The sequence below is a fragment of the Balaenoptera acutorostrata genome, chromosome 15 (genome assembly GCF_949987535.1).
Source record: "Balaenoptera acutorostrata chromosome 15, mBalAcu1.1, whole genome shotgun sequence".
Classification (NCBI taxonomy): Eukaryota; Metazoa; Chordata; class Mammalia; order Artiodactyla; family Balaenopteridae; genus Balaenoptera; species Balaenoptera acutorostrata.
In genome coordinates this window covers 46,358,846-46,378,430 of record NC_080078.1, presented here as the reverse complement: position 1 = coordinate 46,378,430, position 19,585 = coordinate 46,358,846, and the positions used below count along the sequence as shown (strand labels likewise).

The 19,585-nt window shown below is 42.5% G+C and overlaps 1 protein-coding gene across 3 annotated transcripts in view; it reads right to left on the bottom strand.

Annotated features, from left to right (window-relative positions):
* KIF16B (kinesin family member 16B) overlaps positions 1-19,585 on the bottom strand; it is a 254,851-nt gene that overhangs the window by 129,576 nt on the left and 105,690 nt on the right. For all 3 annotated transcript variants that reach the window (XM_057529948.1, XM_057529949.1, XM_057529950.1), the window contains 2 exons: positions 3,173-3,255; positions 1,653-1,741 (listed from right to left, as the gene is read on the bottom strand). In XM_057529948.1, the coding sequence (XP_057385931.1) occupies positions 1,653-1,741; positions 3,173-3,255 (172 nt within the window). The remainder of the gene's footprint in view (positions 1-1,652; positions 1,742-3,172; positions 3,256-19,585) is intronic.

The window sequence follows — 19,585 nt, the reverse complement described above, 5'->3', positions numbered from 1 at the left end:
ATATAACTTCCATGACTTCACGCTAAGTGGGTTCACACCCATGTGTCCGTTTTCTTAGGCAGAGAGAACACGGCACCTGACACTTATGGACTCTCCTCACCCTCAATAAATACGTGCTGCCCTATTGAAGCATCTCAGCCCTACGTTTCCATCTTGAGGAACTAACACACTCTGTGTGCAGGCGGCTTATTAGATTTACGTAACAACTATTCAGCTAGTGTCCAAGCAATGAACATACTTCTTTCAACGTTCTTCCCGTTTATCGCATGGTGCTTAATTTAGGCTAAGGATATTCACACCTGTAACGTCAAAAAAGGTAAAAAACAGCCCAGCTTAGCTTTAATCCCGCTTTGTTTTGCCGAGTTGCTGGAGCCCAGAACTTTACAAGGTGTCTGCTTCCCATAAATCAGAGGCAGCAACTTTTCTCCAATTATGTTTTAATTCATGGGTAATCACTCTCTATCGCAGGTGGCAAGTTGGGGGCGGGGCCTGGAGTCGGGGGAATGAAGGTATGATGAAGTATTAAGTCATTTGAATTTGAATTTGTACAAATGAGTATTGCAAGGGTGGCAGATACGAAATGTGTCTGCTAATTGAAGCCAGATGAACAGGATGCATCACGGCAGCATCCAACCCATCCAGAACCATCTCCCAGCCGACCGCAGAGTGTTTCTCATTGAATTCTCTGACTACCTTGGCCTAAGTCTTCACTTCGTCATGAGGCCCTCTTCCCACCTTTTGCCTGAGGATCCTGAACATGAACTCGAGGTTATTCAACCAACTGCAGTGTCATTTGGAAACCGACTCGTGCACAGAAACGCATTCCTTTTCATGATGTGTCATTTCCCACCATTTAGAACACCCATGTCCAGAGGAACTAGTGAAAAACCTTTTCCCCCCAAAGGACACATGTGTCTTACTAAAATTTCATTCTTAATCTGTTTGCTAAACGTTCATCAAGCATGTTACGTGAATGACACTCTAGAATACAGAAATCAGTAAGATAAGCCTCCGACCTCGAAAAACTTCCAACATAATAGGAAAGATACACAGACTGAACCCTCACCCCCACCGCCAGCCCAGGCTGCTCACCCCTGCCTCCCGCACCTCAGGAGCAGGTGTATCACCTGCCCAACTGTTTAAACCCGGAGCCTGGGAACCGCCCTTGAGTCCACGATGCTCCATCACTATGGTGACCACCCAGACCCAAGCCACTGGTACCTCCCACCGGGACTAAGCTTCCTAAATGGTCTCTCACTTCTATGCTACATTCTCCAAATGACACACAGCCTAATATTTGTAGTAAATTTATCTTCACGTTCCTCTACTGCTTAAAGACCTCAAATGGTTAGAAAACAGTCAAACTCCTTCCAGGGGCCTCCAAGGCCCCACGTCGGCTGCCCCCCGCCGCCAGCCCTCCCTCCCCTCATCCTGTGTCGTGATTATAACTAAGTTAAAGGATGTCCATACACAGCAAGGGCTGGAAAGGAACCTGGAAAATGACTACGGCTGATTTGATAAGGAGGCCTGACTGCAGAAGTTTTATTTTATTTAACTGACTTCTTTTTTTAATTAATGACTTTAATGGGGTCGACATGACAAACACCACAACAGTGACAACCCCAGGGGAGACAACGCCGCAGTCCACTCACCCTGGGTTGTACAGCATGACGGCAGAGAGGTTCTCGCAGGACTTGGACAGGTCAGTCATGGACAAGCTGAGGGAGGACAGAAGGCCACTCTAAGAGCAGACACAGGGCAGAGCGGTTACCTCGGCAGCAAGAGAAGGCCGTGCTCTGTGCTCCCCGCTCTCCACTGGGGAGAGGCAAGGAGGGGCTCACGCCCCCCCCCATCAGCCTGCACACAACTGGTCTCTCTGAGGATGCACATCAGGGGTCAGGCCGGGGATCCGTCTGGAACCCAAGCCCCACGCTAAGGCCAGCAGGGCCCCAGGGCGCTCGGACGGGAACTGCACAGCCCTGTGGATCTCCCTGACCCGGCTGCTGCGTTCAAGTGGAGGGAAGGGGTGACGGCATCTGTGTCAACCCTGTCCCCTGGCAGGAGCAGCGCTCACGCTTGCTGAGTGACGAAGAGGGAGGCGGAGAGGTGAAGGGGGACCAAGAGAGCAACAGCCCAACCTGTTCTGCTTCCATGGAAAGTTACCAGCAAACCTGTTTCCTTCCCTCTCTTCCCTGCACCTCTGTCCTGAAAAGGGCCCTCCAGGGCAACTCTGGGCTGGAACAGACAAGAGGCTTCACAGGCTGGAACTGGCAGCCCTGGAGAAGGCTGGGGTTTGCGGCTTTCTCGTTATTCTGCATTTAAGGCACTGGCAACTCTGGGCAGCCCCGGCAAAAGCAGGCTGAGATGAGGGGCTGCATAGCTCAGGGTGAAGGGCCACACGTCCGGGTCAGCGGTCAGGGCTGCAGCCCCGGCTCCCCGCTTGCTGGCCACGGGACAGGCCAGCCTCAGTTTCTCATCTCGATCATCTGTGATGTGGGTGTAATAACAGCCTCTGTGCACGTAAACTGGTACATGTGGAGGTTCTGCACAGTGCCTGGCTCACAGAAAACTCAGCTGTGACTTCATTCTCTTCCTCGGTCTAAGGTCAACACGCTGTCCTAGACAGATTTCTCTCCCTTCCATTTCTTCCCGTCTCTTTCTGGTCCTCTGCCCACCTCCCTCATCCAGCACTTCAAGTGCCCTCTGGTCATCCCCATCCAAGCTGAAGTCTCTTCCAATCGTCCTAAGCTCACCCCCTCTCTGCTTCACACCCTAATCAAAAATCCAATTTACTGCGAATGAAAATAAAAAGTGAGCCAACTTTTGGATGAAAGTGATTCTGGTATGGGGGTTAACTCTTAAAACAGATGCTCTTGAGTGGAAGGCACGCTCCACTTAATGTGAAATGATGCCCACCTCCTTTTAGGGGATGCAGGGCTCAACAGGAGGGTCGAGAAGCAGTGTCTCTCCTCCTGCTCGGGATCTGACTTGCTAGCCTATTTCACCAGGGAGCCATCCACTGGGAAACAAACCCTCTAGAATCAATCCAGGCTATGGGTTGGTTCGTGCTCCAGAAAGTTAAACTGCTGGAACCAGAGTGGAGATCCCCCTCTTCCCCCACCCCAGCCCCTCCCAGAGCGGAGTTGGCTACAGGAGATTCCATGCTGCTCACCTTCCTCTTCTCCCTGAGCCTGGCGGCCTCCTTTGGATGGTTAAAGCGAAACATATTGGTTCTTCCCAAGAGTATCACGGCACCTAAGAACACACAGAAACAGCAATGAGCTTACAGTGAGCAACCTGGTTAGCTGGTGACATTCTAACATGGAATCCTGCAGCTGAGATGTGATTTCCAGCGTACTACACAACAATAGAGTTAAGGGGAGGCTTTCGTCGCAAAAGTCTGCTTACATAAGCCAACTCTAAACCTTCAAATGCTTTTATTTTTAAAGCCGAGTGTCACAATACTCATGTTACCCAGGGCAGAAGTGAGGGATCTAAGCATTACAATATCGTAAGAGATTTAAAACTCAGTATACAGATAATTAGACTTCTGATTGTTGAAAAGAAAAACAGAAATCGGTTAACCAAAGAGATGTTAGACTATCAAGCAAAGCACATGGTCACCAATTTAGGAAATGTTTATTAAGGCCGAAAAAAGTAGAAACCTCAAAAGACAGTGCTTTCAAATGAAAACATGGTGAAACTGCCAGAGTAATAGGTTTTTAGTAATAGGTCACTATTACTAAAAACTCCCTCAGAATTCGATAGGAAAGAAAATGTGCATATGCAGCGACTATTTCCACGTAAAAACACTGCTTCTTGTGAAAACCCTGTTTAGATGGCTACATTGGACACACAGAACAGCTCCTTTGGACTGACTAGGGTCCTGCTTGTTCAGAAAATGACTGTACAAGGGGCAGAAGAATTCAGTGTAAATGCCCAAGGGTAACAAAATCATTAGGTGGGGAGGCAAATTTCAGCTTGGTTAAGCAAACAGATGCGTTCTAAGATAGGAGCTGTCCAAAATTGGCATGGATATCACAGAAGGCAGTGAGCTCCCTGTCACTGGAGGCATTTAGGAGATTCACTATCTTTTCTGGTCCCATTCGCACCTGAGAGTCAACCAAGCCTCAAAACAAACCACCCCCCACCCCAACCCGATCTTCAATCTTTGTCCTGAAAAAGAATGCAACTTATTTGTGAAGATAAGACATTCATCTAGAAGTCAACCATGACGGATCAAAGTGACGAGTTCAGGGTGCAGGAGGTGGCACCAAGGACCTAAGCTGGGTCTCACAGGACAAGAGAGACGCTCCATGTGCGGGTTACGAGGGGAGGGGTTGAGCCCGAGACAGGAGATGGACCTCCTGGGCCTGGAGAAAGGAGAGAGTCAAGTCCAGCCAAGATGCAAGGGATGTGAAACAGCAGCAGGAACCCAGATTGGACAGATGAGGGAGAGAGAGACTGTGAAGAACTAGCAGCCAGGATAAAGAATCTGCAACAAAGGTCAGAGAAAAAAATCAGCTCATGGATGTGTTTTGTGTGTCCCGCGCAGATGTAAAAAACAAAATCCTTCACTGTCAACAGTTAAAAATCTGTAGTTTTCACATAAAAGTCTGAGTTTCTGGCTTCCCTTCAAAAATTAGAAGATGTGGTATCAGTAGATCTGTGCTGTCACTGGGCTACTGCTGGCTGCCTCCTCTGGACAGGGCACGTGACCTCTAGTTGGGTACCAGCTGCACCTGGACCCTGCAGGTAATAGCAATACCCCACATGGCCGCTCTGGAGCTTCAGACAAGCACATCCACCTGCCTATGTGACATACTGTCACAGATTCTCAAAGGAGCTTCAAATTCAATACGGTTAGAACCTAACGGGTTTAGTCATAACCACAGCGAGCAACCGAAGGGTTGGTTCTGGTGGCTGTTGTTTTTTAGCAGAAATGGAGTCAACATGAGAAGCAGCACATGGTTTTGGGAGATTCAGAAGGGCAGCAGTGGATATTATCCACCTATAATCTGCTTATCCCCTTCACGTAAAATTGCGTTTGTATATTTCCCAATTATGGAAAGGCACCATTACCACAATGAAGAAAGGTGTTTCCCATATGCCTTTTATGACTGGGACTCAAAACTGTGTGCCAAACAAAAGTCAAAAGTTAAGTAGCCATGTCCAGGATATATGTGTATTTAATGCTCTTAAAATGACATTAGAGATTAACAAGGCAATCTCATTTGAGGTGTTAATTATTCCTAATTCTTTTTTTTTCTGTTAATCAAATGCCCAGCTACACAAGTTGAAAATTGCTAAAATATGTTAATGGAAAAATAGGATAGTATTTCAGAGACATATTTCATATCATGTTAAATCACTGAAAAAAATCTTGCCACCCATGTATTTGCATGAAATACACATAAAAATCCCTTCGAGGAGTTATGAAAGAAAACAAAACTACCCATGACCATTCCTTCTTTCCATCCAAATGATGTGTATAAACCACCTGGCACATAAAAGGGGCTCTGTTAAGGCTGGTGCCTTCGCTTTCCTCTATCATATTCCTTTATGGACAAACCTACTGGCTTAAAAGATGTGCTTCATTTTTTTTTTTTTTTACATGATGCTGCTGTGTGTCCATTCACTCAACAGATACTGAATGAACACCTACCGCGCTATGATAAGAACTGGGGGTGGGGATGCAGGGGTGGACGAGTGGGACACACACCTTGTCCTTATGGAACTTGTAAACAAGCAGGAGGGAGAGGTCACTAACCAAACAATTCCACAAATAAACGCAAAGCTGCAACTGAAGGAGAGATACCCTGCCCCCGGCTCACGAGCACACGAGAAGGGGGCTGGCTGCAGGAGAGGGTAGGGAATGATGCCGTGAAGGAGGTGGTGCTTAGGACAAGCTCTTGCGGGGGGAGGGGGAGGGGCATATCCAACAGACTGTGACAGGAAAAAGTGATGATGATGATGATGGTGATGGTGAGTGATGGGAGACACGGCAGAGGAAACCAGGGAGAGCACTGCACAAGGTGAAGCTGGAGAGAGAGGGGAGGACGGAGCATGTAGAGTTGCTCAGGATACAGTAAAGCATCTTGTACTTCATGCAGGGGCAACAGCAAGACCCTGAAGGGCTTTGCGCAACAGCAGCATCACACAATTAGACGCGAGTTTCAGGAAGATCATTTTTTCTACTGTTTGAAGAATGTACCAGAGGGCAAGAGGAAATGTAGAGAAACAAAGGAAGAGATTACTGCAGTGGTCCAGGTCAAACATGATGGCGGCTCAGAACTGGAAGGGAGGGGTAAGAGGCCAATAAACAGATCCAGAAGATACTTGGGAGATAAGATCACCAGGACTCATGATGGGCTAGATAGGGGGACCAGGGAGGTGAAGAAGATGCTCCCGGGCTTTGCTGTAACTAGTTGGATGGGGAGCTGTTCACACTGATTGAGAACACTGGAAAAGGACCAAAATCAGGCTGGGGGAGAAATCCTGAGTTTGGTTTTACACATAATGAATTTGAGATGCCTTTTGCGGATAGAAATATGGGCCTGAAGCTCCAGAAGAAACGCCTAGGAGATCTCTCAATCCATCTGTCCATCTACCAACCTACCCACTTTCCTACCTACTTTACTCTCAATTATATATATATGCATAATTTTTGATAATTTGGTGCTCTGTGATGAGAAGATATGGTGCTGAAATAAAGCATATTTTGTTTAAGATGTTCTCCTGATGTTGGCAAGTATACTTTTGAAAGAATACCTGGTTTTTATCAAGTATATTCTGTTAAATGATCAAAATGAAGAAATATAGAAAGTTGGAGGATTAAGAATTGCTTATTAATCCTGATGGTAATTCAAAAAAAATTTATAGATGAACTATATATCTCAAAATATACAGAGAGACAGACATACACACATATATATGTGTACATATCTACCTAAGATCCATGTGTATATACACATATACACACACATCTCTACAGATATAAGGTAGAGATGTATACATATATATGTGCATATACATGTGTGTGTGTGAGAATGTGGTATCTCTCTCTATATATTTGAGAGTCATCTCTAATAAAGGAAGCCACAGGTGTGGGAAAGAGGAGAGAACAGAGAGGTGGGAGAAAAGAGGGCCCACCCAACACTGGGCGCCTTGAGGAGCTTGGCTTTTAATGGCCCAAGGAGAGGAAGATGAACCTGCAAAGGAAACAGAGAAGGACCCTCAGAGGGGGAGAAGGAAAACCTCAGAAGCCCAGGGAACGTGCAGTTGAGGTCTCCTGAGTGTGGACAACTCATTCAAGAAGTTTGTGTACTCTGCTGTACACCTGATACTAACGCAATATTGTGAGTCAACTACACTTCAATAAAAAACAGAAGAAGAAAAAGAAGTCTGTTTATGAAGAGAAAGACAGAGTTGGTAGTAGCTGGAGCCGGGAGTTGACAGACCCTATGGGATATTTTGTGATATTTTTGTTTAAAGGAGACTTGTGAGTATATTTAAAAAGCAAAAAGCTGAAGGGGAAAAGGCAATGAATGAATGAATGAGAGTGAGCGACGTTAAAAGGCCTTCGGAAGAGACCCAGCTCGTGTGTCCTGCCTGACGGGGTAACCCCTCCAGGGCTCAGCTCCCTCACTGAGTCTTCAACGCTTCCTTCCAGATCTTAAATTCTCCTTAACTATGAGCGACTCCTTGATCTGAGGTTAATGTGATTAATCACAGCACATGGACTTTCTGTGATGCACTTCATTTGTCATTTTTAGAGTATATCTAAACCTCCTTGAAATATATGATGGCATCTTTGAGATCACTTGAGAGCCTGTTAAATACTTGAGGACAGACAAATTCCAGACGATCTTAGAAGGGGATGGAGGGGAAACGACATTATAAAAAGGTAGACAAAGACACTTGGTAACAACAAAAAAAAAGCTTTACTTAAGTCTCTGTGAACGAAACCACTGATTTTCTATTTTAATATTTCAGGCACACTGAAAAAAATTAAACATGTAAAGATTTCCAGTGATTTCTAAGGAGTGTAGGGATAATAATCATTAATATCACTATTAATTACAGTCCTCAAATTTTATGTGAGGTTTTCTAATTCTGCTACTGCACAAATAAAAATCAATTGTTTTAAATTAAATGTTGTCATATGAATATTTCTGAGGTAATGATGTTCGAATTATTTCATTCTGAGTTACCATTAACATGAACATATAAAACAACTGCATTCCCAAAAGGGTATGGTGCAATGTAATATGAGCTTACAGGCCAAAAAACAGGAGGCCTTTAGAAATTCTGCTTCAGGGCTCCACATTCTGAATTTAATCATACTTTAGAAAGGCCCTCCTCTACGCCCCACCACACACACACACACAGGATATATAACGCATTGCTCCCCTCTCCCTAAGCACCACGAGTCTCCTACCTTCATCAACTCCTTCTCTTTACGGCCCACCCCCAAGCCTCCCCGGGCTATAAAAACACTGTGCTGTCCTTCACCTCTGCGACCACATTACTGATCTGCTGAAGGGTGAGCACATCCCACAGAAAATCCACGCCACCAGTCTGGGATCTGGGAGCCGTACAAACCTGCCAAGATTCAGCGGCCAAGGCTACCTGGTCTCCTGCTACTCCTGCCCCCCACCTCACCCACTTTCCAGCCTTTAGATAATTCTGTATCTAAGTCACTTTCTTCCATGGACCATTAAGACAAATACATTCATTCATTTTGGAACTCGGCTTTGGGTAAATCTCTCCTTTCCCATCAGTCTGAGGCCACGCTGGGGGAGAAGTTTTGGTTCTGCCCGAGATGGGACAGCATCCCCCCCCCCACCGCCTCTCCCTCTGAATGCAGCTACACCTGACAGCCTGGACAGGACACATGCAGCAGCTACTTGAGGGGTCTGAAAACCAACAGAAGCAGGTGGATTGAGAGAGACCAGGACCTAAAGCACCACGGACCGATGATGAATTTACCATTGTTTTCCTCCAGTGTCCCCGGCTTCATCTGGGAAGAAACCCAAAAGTTGACGTTAGTGTAAAAGAGAGAACTCCAGGAGAAGCTTCTAGTTTTGGTTCCAGGAGGAGGGAGAGGGTCCCCTAGCAGCAATAGTGGCAGCAGCAGGGGGCCCACAGATGCCTGAATCTGGGAGGCAGGGGAAAATCTCTCTCCAATCCCAGGAGCTGTGGACCCAGGAGGGTGGGGCAGACGCCAGTTGCTTTATTGTTCTCCTCTCTGTCCTCTCACTGCTCAGCCCGGACATGGGCACAAGCACAGGAAGAACATAAAAGAGTAGTATAAATAAAGCTCTAGACGTCTAGCTGGAGCGCAGAAAAGGAAAGACCCAAGGAACCAGAAAGTACTTGAGAGATGGTATAGAGGGAGAAGTTCAGGAAGGCAACCTCATGGAATTGTGTACGAATTCCTGGGCCACCCCCAACGGTACACACATGGAGCTGACCCCCAGCAGCACACGGAGACTTTCAGAGTTAAACTAAGAGCCAGACCACTGCTCAGCTCCCAGGCTGGCCGCTGGATAGCACACACATGGGACAGACTGGAATAGCACCACAAAGACTTGGAAAACTGAATGGGACTTGGAACTAGAATCACGACCCACAGAGTGATTCTCACTTATGGTCTAAATCCGACCAGTTCAACTGCCTGCTAAAACAAACAGGCAAAAATCAACATTTCCAATGGAAATGAAACGAGACCCTGAGTCTTACAATATAATATAAAAATGTCCAAAATGCAATTCAATATTACTCAGCATATAAAGAACTGGAAAAAAAATCTCAACTTGCATAGCAAAACACAAACAACAGATGTTAATGCTGAGATCACAGAGATGTTGTACTTATTTGATAAAGACTTTGAATCAGCTATTATAAAATTGTTCAAACAATTTATCCTATAGGATTCCCTGAAAAATGTGTGTGAGGGGGTGGGGTGGGGTCAGGGGAGAATGCCTAGATGAAAAAAGATAAGCAAAAATGTTAATAATTATTGAAACTGGGTGATGGGTACATGGAGGTTAATCATAATATTCTGTAGTTTGTATATGTTTGAAATTTTCCATAATAAAAAACTTTTAGTTTTCTATATCAGATGACTTAGAAATAAAAATGATGGGCCCTAAAAAAAACAAAAAAAACAAAAAAGAGGTGAAACATGGGTGAACACTCTTGAAAAATAAGAAGTTTCAATAAAGAAATAAAGTATACAAAAAAGAATCAAATATTATAACTGAAAAACACAGTAATCAAAATTTTAAAAACTCATTGGATGGGCTCAATAGCAGAATGGAGATGACAGAGAAAAAAAAACCAGTGAACATGAAGCCAGATCAGCTGAAATGATCTCATCTGAAAAGCGAAGAGGAAAAAAGTTTACAGAAAGATAAAAATAAGTAATTAGAGCCTCAGGGATCTGTGGGACAATACTAAAATGTTAAACATTCATGTAACCAGAGTCCCAGAAAGAGAGGAGAAAGAGTATAGTGCAGAAAAACAATTTTTAAACAAATAATGGCTGAGAACTTCCCAAATCTGTAGAAAGATAGAAACGTACAGATTCAAGAAGCCTGTTAAACACCAAACGGGTAAACTCCAAGATATCCATACCAAGACACACTGTAAAGTCACCCTATGGGGCTGTCGAGCTAAAAATGAAACTTAAAAAGGAGTGAGAGATCATGAAAACTAGATGTAATGATTCAAACAGGAGATGAAAGGGGTTTAAAGAGACTGACAAATGGTTGTCTCCTGCGCCAAAGTCTGGGGCAAGAATTTGTGGTTAGCCTTGGTCCTCATACTGACATGTTCTGATACAGGTGCATCAGAATCACCTGCAGGATTTATTTAAAAAAAAAAAAAACCAAAAACTAGATTGCTGGGCCCACCCCCAGATTTTCTGATTTGGCGGGTCAAGGATGGGGCTTGGCAATTTGCATTTTTGAAAGGCCCCCAGGTAATGCTGACGTTGCTGACCTGAGGACACACTAAGAACCACCGGCCTTGGGTACAGTCTTTAAGAACAGTTAGGGCTCTGACACTCAACAGTCTCTGCTGAATGAATCATCCATGTGCAAGTGACAGGTGTCAGCTTTGCAGGTCTCAAATTTGAGGAAGAAATATAATGAGTGCTTAAGGGCAAGGGCAGGCAAGTTAAATGGGAAGTTAGACACCACTATCTGCTGGCTTTTTGTAAAATGTGAAAGGGCTCTTCTGTTCACTAGACATCTTGGCTTAACTGCTGGAAAATCTATTTCTGTTTCTCGTTCCACTAAAATTCTTTTTTTAATTTGTCACTGAACAACTCATAGCAGCCCTTCAGCAGATGAAAATTTTATCAAAGGCTCCTCAGCTCCACTCCCTAGACAATCACCTGTTCCCTCTAAGTGCTTGAATAGATGCAAATATATTTTGGCACTCAAGCACGACACATTCAAACGCACCTAAGTGTAAATTCCCCAGATGGAGTTTCTGCAGCACTTCTAACAGGAGAGATGAGCATTCAATGGCTCTGACAAACCAGCAAGACCAAAGGAGTCCACTGATTTTGAATTTCCTTAAAACATTAATTACATTTAGCAACTATCAGCTTTAAAATAACATATTAGAGTAAAAAGAAAAAATAATAATTAAAATAAGGGAGAATAGTTCATAGCAATTATAGGGCAAAGGTTGAAATACAGTTTTAAGGACAACTCATTTGATTTTTTTACATTTCATATTAAATATATGAAAAAAAGAAAAATCTAGGGTCTGCGATTCTGCCAAAAACAGTTCAAGGCCTACAGACCAGACACCACAGTCAACGCATACTTTCTTCTCGGGCAAAGGCCTCTTCTTTCTACGGAATCATTCTACAGCATCATGGGAGTGAGGGAAACTATGCTTCAGATAACACACCCACTGAAAAACAAGGTTAGATGCAATGCTGCAAATCCTATGCACTGTTCCTGGAAGAACCCAAAAAAGAGGAGAAAAGCTTCAGGTGCCAGGCTTTAGACAACTTACATTATAGATGTCAGCACATTTATTTCTCACAGTATTAGCAAATGCTTTTCTTTTTAGTGACTTTACCAGATGAAAACATTCCTGTAATTTAAGGCAGAGGAAGTACTATTTATGCAATCTGAAAGAAATTAAAGCAGTTAACTGATACGGGTAAAAAATTTCCCCTGCAGTGGTGACAATCTGCTAAACACAGATAAATCTCCTATTAGTTGACATTCACAAGTGATATATAAGTGACTTTTATAAGGAAGTGGTAATTACTACACGTGCTTTTTAATGGCACAAACTAACTAACACATTTCCAAATGAACACTAATTGACTAATGAAAAGGGACATTTAAATACCAAGTAGCAGCAATATACTGGAGAAAGGCAGCGAAAAGAGAGGAAACTGCTGGTGAGCCAAGAATCCAGTCAAATATGGAGTTAACATGGTTAGATCATGTTATATTATAATATCTACATTCTCTGTTCTTGACACCTATACTTAAAAATGGTTTCATGGGTAAAAGCCAAGGCAGCTTTCGGAGTATGAACATGCTGCTGTTTTTTATCTTGTTTCCCTATTATTATTATGGGTTTTTTTAAATTATGTTTTAATAAAGTGCATATACCTTTTTTTTTGGTTTAGTCTTTTTTTTTTCTTTAAAAAATAAAATCTTACAGATACAGTTTAACATCTTCCTGTTTCCCTGCCTGATCAAGCCCTTCCCCACTTCCTCTCTAAAGGTTAACACTATTCTAAAGTAGGCATGTGTCCCTATCATCCAGCAATCCCACTCCTGGGCATATACCCAGACAAAACCATAATTCAAAAAGATACATGCGGGCTTCCCTGGTGGCGCAGTGGTTGAGAGTCTGCCTGCTAATGCAGGCGACACGGGTTCGAGCCCTGGTCTGGGAAGATCCCACATGCCGCGGAGCAACTAGGCCCGTGAGCCACACCTGCTGAGCCTGCGCATCTGGAGCCTGTGCTCTGCAACAGGAGAGGCCGCGATAGTGAGAGGCCCGCACACCGCGATGAAGAGTGGCCCCTGCTTGCCACAACTAGAGAAAGCCCTCGCACAGAAACGAAGACCCAACACAGCAAAAAATAAATTAATTAATTAAAAAAAAAAAAAAGATACATGCACCCCAATGTTCATAGCAGCACTATTTACAGTAGCCAAGACATGGAAACAACCTAAATGTCCATTGACAGATGAATGGATAAAGAAGATGTGGTATATATATACAATGGGATACTACTTAGCCATAAAAAGGAATGAAACAATGCCATTTGCAGCTACGTGGATGGACCTAGAGAAAGACAAATACCATATGATATCACTTAATACGTGGAATCTAAAATATGACACAAATGACCATATCTACAAAAAAAAAGAAGACTCACAGAGATAGAGAACAGACTTGTGGTTGCCAAAGGGGAGGGAGGATGGGAAAGGGAAGGACTGGGGAGGATGGGATTAGCAGATGCAAACTATTACACATAGGATGGATAAACAACAAGGTCCAACTGTATAGCAAAGGGAACTATATTCAATATCCTGTGATAAACCACAATGGAAAAGAATGTGAAAAAGAAAATATACATGTATAACTGAGTCACTTTGTTGTACAGCAGAAATTAAATACAACATTATAAATCAACTATACTTCAATAAATTTTTTTAAAGTAGGTATGTGTAAGTCCCGTTCACATCTTTTTATTTTTGCTACATATTTTCGTAACCACAAACAATAAATCATATTGTCCTGTGTTTAAAAAAAACTTGCTCCAGTTCTCATTTTAGTAATCCTCAAAAATCAAGACAATTTAAGTGGAGAATTCTAAGCCTTAATTTTTGAAGAACTGTACACGTTTTTCCCTTGATGGGATCTTCCGTTCTTAAAGTGTGTAGATTTAAAAAAAAAAAAAAGTTCCCATCTTGCTCCTCTCACGTAATGCCTTGGAACACAGAGTTGGCTTACATTTCACTGCCCTATGACCTGCTATGACATTTATAAAATAAGTGCACTGTGTTTTAATGCTATAGCATTTTTCTGCCAATTTCATTGACAGTGACACTGAGAAAGCTGTTGAGCAGCAGAGCAGAATTCCAGAGGAACTCGAGCCCATTCGGTCTGAAAGCCATGGCACTAAGGTAATGAAACAATTAAGAGTGCCCTGCAGGGAAAGACAATTCTGACAATTAACCTTGAGTGACAATTAGGACTACCACTTTCTTAGGACAAATCATATCTTCAATAGGAAGATCAAAAGTTCAGTTCCAGCCATCACTAATTTGAATAGGCATATTTTTCAAATGGACTTTAAAAGCTTAAGATAAAAAACCACTTAATAAAAATACCACACAGGAGATACATTTATTATTTATCTACCATGCCTCAATCCACAGGAGAATTAGAGACAATCATCGCTACTTAAGCAGATGGCAATGGAATGATAAGCAATTTCTCTGAACTAAATAAATAAGCTAATAATTTTTGAGGGGTGATGGAAGGATAACCCCAACATTAAATATTAAATTCTAGGAGGTTCCCATGTTAAACAATACATGCTCTAAAAGTTCCTTTTTCAGAATTTAGTTTGGACTCATTTTCTCACAAGAACATTACACATTAACAGCTTCCAGGCAAATCCACAAGAGTCTAACCCATAACATGGCAGGAGCAATGGTCACTGGAAACCACTTGACAGCCTTCTCAGCATCCAGTGGCCAGGACTGTGGGTGGTGTAAGTTCCAGAAGCTCCAGAGAAACACGGCTGGAGCAGGGAATGCACAGGGAGGAAACAGTCTGATGGCCGGACAACAGAGCCAGGTAGATCCAGCAGCTGATACTGACATTTGTGGGCTATTTGTGATTCAAGCACTGTTTATGCTAAAGAATGTCCCCAAATTAACCCCAACTGTAACTTCCTCTCTAACTTCCTGTGAGTGATTCCACAAACACACCAGGCTGCTTTGGGGTATTTGGAAGAACAATGCACAAGACTCAGAAGTCCTGGATTCCAGACACTGAATTCTTTGGGCATCACTTTCCCATACGCTTTTAAATCAACATCCTCAAAGGTCCTTTGTGCTCGAAATAATCAAAACAAATTATTACAGAATATATATATAAAAGAAAGGGTTTTTTCCTTTCTGTTTTTGAACAGTTAATGTATATAACTATGTTCAGAATTTTGTATACGTGAATAAACACAGTTCAACAAGCACATAAATTAAAAGTCTTCAAAGTTTTATTGGAGGAAATAGATGAAAATTTAAATATGAGAAGAGGCATACTGAATAAACATAAGTTCCAAGATGGAAATATTTTTTTAATGTGAACACATCAAATGAAATTAGAATCTAACTTCTCAAAGAATATTTTAGCACAACAAAATGATTCTAAAATTTCTTTGAAAAAAATTAATAGGCATGAAAAGCAAACAAAAACACTCAGAGAAGAACAAAAATTAAAGCATATTATAACACAACAAGCATTAAAACTGTGTGATATAGGCACAAAAGTAGAAATACAAAGTACTGGAACAAACTAGAAAGCCGAGAAACAAATACAGTACTTTGCGTGACTTTTTAATTTTTTTGGTAAAGTAAGTTTCTTCAAAAGGGAGGTGATGAGAAGGTTATGATAATGGTATACCAATGTGGGAGAAAATTAATTAAATCTATACTTTATATACCAGTGAACCCCAGATGTATTAAATATTTCAAAATGAATTCAAGTTCTACTCATGCATTAATGATGATATTGAAAACCAGCACAAGCCGCTTATAAAATCCTGTAGCAATAAACAGTCATCATCACAAGGTCACCTCCCTCTGACCTAACTGAGGGAGACGCAGCTAGTACAGAGATCTCTGCTAGACAAGGAGACACGTCTCTCACCTATCATCATGACCCCTGCAACACCCCTGCTGCCTGAGGAAACAGCAGCAGGCCCCCCACCTGAGGTGCTAAGAGAGGACAGACAGGTGGTCTGGCTGTGTTCCAGATCCAGTTACATAATTCACTTGTGGGGTCATCTGTCAACTGTCTACCCTCCAATTACACCTGTTGTTCACACAAAGGCCTGTGTGTTCCCAGGCAGGGACTGCCACTGAAGAGCCTTACATAGTGACCTCTTGTCTGCCAATCAATTATGGTGACTTTCTGGGCTCAGGGCAGAGACAGCGTCTCATCATGATCAATACTGCTGCCTGGAAAGAATCAGATTCTCCATCCCTTATTGCCAGGGCCATTGTCCTGGTTGCAAAAAAGCAGGTATGTTGCTTTGGTAATGGTCACTGGGTGCTCACTGTGTCCTTTTTTGGGCTGGTCACCTGCTACTGCTGACCTCTGACCTTTCTGGCCAGCTCCAGGGCACCAGATGTCTCCCAAGCTCAACTAACCTTGAAACTGAAAAATACTAAGAGTGAAAAACTGATGGAGAGATCAATGCATGGGTGGATGGGTGGATGGTTTGGAGATGGTACATGGGTGGGTGCTCCATCAGTTGCTTGTAGAATGTCTCTGATGGACGCCATGCACCTCCTATGAAAGCATGATCACCCTGGTCCATGCTGCTGTCCTTCATTTCTGAGATAACTCCTTGCAACTGATTTCTGGTATGACTTCACTAACACCAATACACTACATCCTTTCCAGTCCCCATCTGTCCGATCCCACGTCACAGCAGATACAACATTATAGTATGTAAGCATGAAAAACTGTAATTATGAAAACTATGTATAATATACCAAAAAGGGCTTAAGAGATAATGTCAACTTCTTTCTTTCCTTCCTTCTTGCATAGCTCAGTACAAAAGCCATTAGACAAGGCTGGGCAAAGTAAGCATCAGGGTAGGAGTGGCAGCAAGTTCTGGCATGCGGTGAGGAAGGTGTCTGCGCTAGGAAAAGGGTGAAGGGAGACGTGGCCCAGCATGGGGCGTCACAGCCTGAGCAGGAAGAGGAGGGTCCCAAAGTGAGGAGGGGGCAGAAGTGACAGGATAGTGGCTACATAACGGGAGTCAAGTTCATCATTGTCAGAAAAGGGGCTACAAATAAGAAAAGGGAGAAAACTAGAAAGAACTCTATGGTACTGGACTGGAATTAGAGGTATTGGTGTGAACTCCTGGTTAGCAATATAGACACTGAAATACAGATATTTTAATATACTAATATAAACAGATACAGAACTATAGTTGTAAATGTTGTATACACACACAAATATTTTCACTAACATTGTTGACTGACAGGATCTGTGAGCAAGCAACACTTCAATAGCAATGAGCACACCTAGTTCCCAGATGTGGGTTTCTAAATCCCATTTACTAAAAGGAAGTAGGGCTCCTTGGAGAACTGGCTGATTCAAGAAAAGTAAAAGATGAGCCTGGAATACCTTGTTCTGTCAGAAAGTAAGGAATTAATCACACACAATATAGACAAACCAAAAGAACACAAAAACCCATTGGCCAAATCTGGGACAATTTGGGCATCAAAATAAGCAATCATAGAAATGGACCAAAACCTATAAAATAGCAAGACATGTGGCCCTGTTGATTTAGATAAATAAATGAATACATGGCAAGAAAAGAAAGCTCTTTCTTACAGTTAAAAAGCCAACTGGAACTTCCCTGGTGGTCCAGTGGTTGACAATCCACCTTCCATACAAGAGATGCGGGTTCCACCCCTGGTCAGGGAACTAAGATCGCACATGCCGTGGGGCAACTAAGCCCGCACACTCTGGAGCCAGCACACCACAACTAGAGAGAAATCCGTGCTCTGCAACTAAGATCCCGCGTGCCGCAACTAAGACCTGACGCAGCCTAATAAATAAATAAATAAATATTTTTTAAAATAAATAAAAACCCAACTAATAGGTGTAGAAGGAAGAAAATCACCACATGGCAGCCACTGGAATAATAATTAAAGAAGACCTCCCTCCCCGCAAAAAAACACCCAGTGGATTCTAAAACCAGTGGGTTAAAGTATGGCAAAGAATAGGATATTTATGATCCTGAAGTACCTTCCCAATAGCCTTATTAATAAGAAAGGGTGAAAAGATTAACTTGACAGTGAAAAAACCTAGCACACTGCTTCTTAATTAAATGATCAAAGTGAGCATCCTCAGTAATGGGACAAATAGAAACCATGTAATGAAACATGAGAAAAATGCAGCATCATTTCTCTGACATTCGTGTCAAAAAATGACATTATTCTAAACACGAGGAAGCATCAGATAAATTCTAAATTTCGTAGAAGAATGTAGAAGGACATTCCACAGCATATCTGACCTGCAGTTTTCAAAACTGCCAAAGTCATAAAAGTCAAGGAAAGACCAAGGGACATTTCCAGACTGAAGGAGACTAGGGAGATGCAGTAACCAAATACAACGCAATGTTGGACTGAATAATGGACACTGTTGGGACAAACGGCCAAACCTGAAGAGAGTCTGAAATCACGTGGTAGGAATACATCTATTACTTTCTTAATTTGGATGGTTGCACTGTAATTATGTAGGAGAATGCCACTGTTCAAAGGAAATAGACACTGAAGTATTCAGGGGTGCTGGAGCATCATGTTAGCAATTGACTCTCAAATATCCTGAAATGAAAAAGTTCTTGAAGGGCAGACAGGAGAAACAAGAAGAACCACAATCCTGCAGCCTGTGGAACGAAAACCACATTCACAGAAAGATAAACAGAATGAAAACACAGAGGACTATGTACCAGATGAAGGAACACGATAAAATCCCAGAGAAACAACTAAATAAAGTGGAGATAGGCAAACTTCCAGAAAAAGAATTCGGAATAATGATAGTGAAGATGATCCAGGACCTCGGAAAAAGAATGGAGGCAAAGATCGAGAAGATGCAAAAAATGTTTAACAAAGACATAGAGAAGAATTAAAGAACAAACACCTAGAAGAATTAAAGAACAAACAAACAGACATGAACAATACAAAAGCTGAAATGAAAACTACACTAGAGGGAATCAATAGCAGAATAACTGAGGCAGAAGAACGGATAAATGACCTGGAAGAGGGAATGGTGGAATTCACTGCTGCGGAACAGAATAAAGCAAAAAGAGTGAAAAGAAATGAAGACAGCCTAAGAGATCTCTGAGACAACCTTAAACACAACAACATTCGCATTATAGGGGTCCCAGAAGGAGAAGAGAGAGAGAAAGGACCCGAGAAAATATTTCAAGAGATTATAGTCGAAAACTTCCTTAACATGGGAAAGGAAATAGCCACCCAAGTCCAAGAAGCGCAGAGAGTCTCAGGCAGGTTAAACCCAAGGAGAAACACGCCGAGACACAGTCATCAAATTCACAAAAATTAAAGACAAAGAAAAATTATTGAAAGCAACAAAGGAAAAACGACAAATCAGATAGAAGGGAACTCCCATAAGATTAACAGCTGATTTCTCAGCAGAAACGCTACAAGCCAGAAGGGAGTAGCACAATATATTTAAAGTGAGGAAAGAGAAGAACCTACAACCAATATTACTCTACCTGGCAAGGATCTCATTCAGATTCCATGGAGAAATCAAAGGC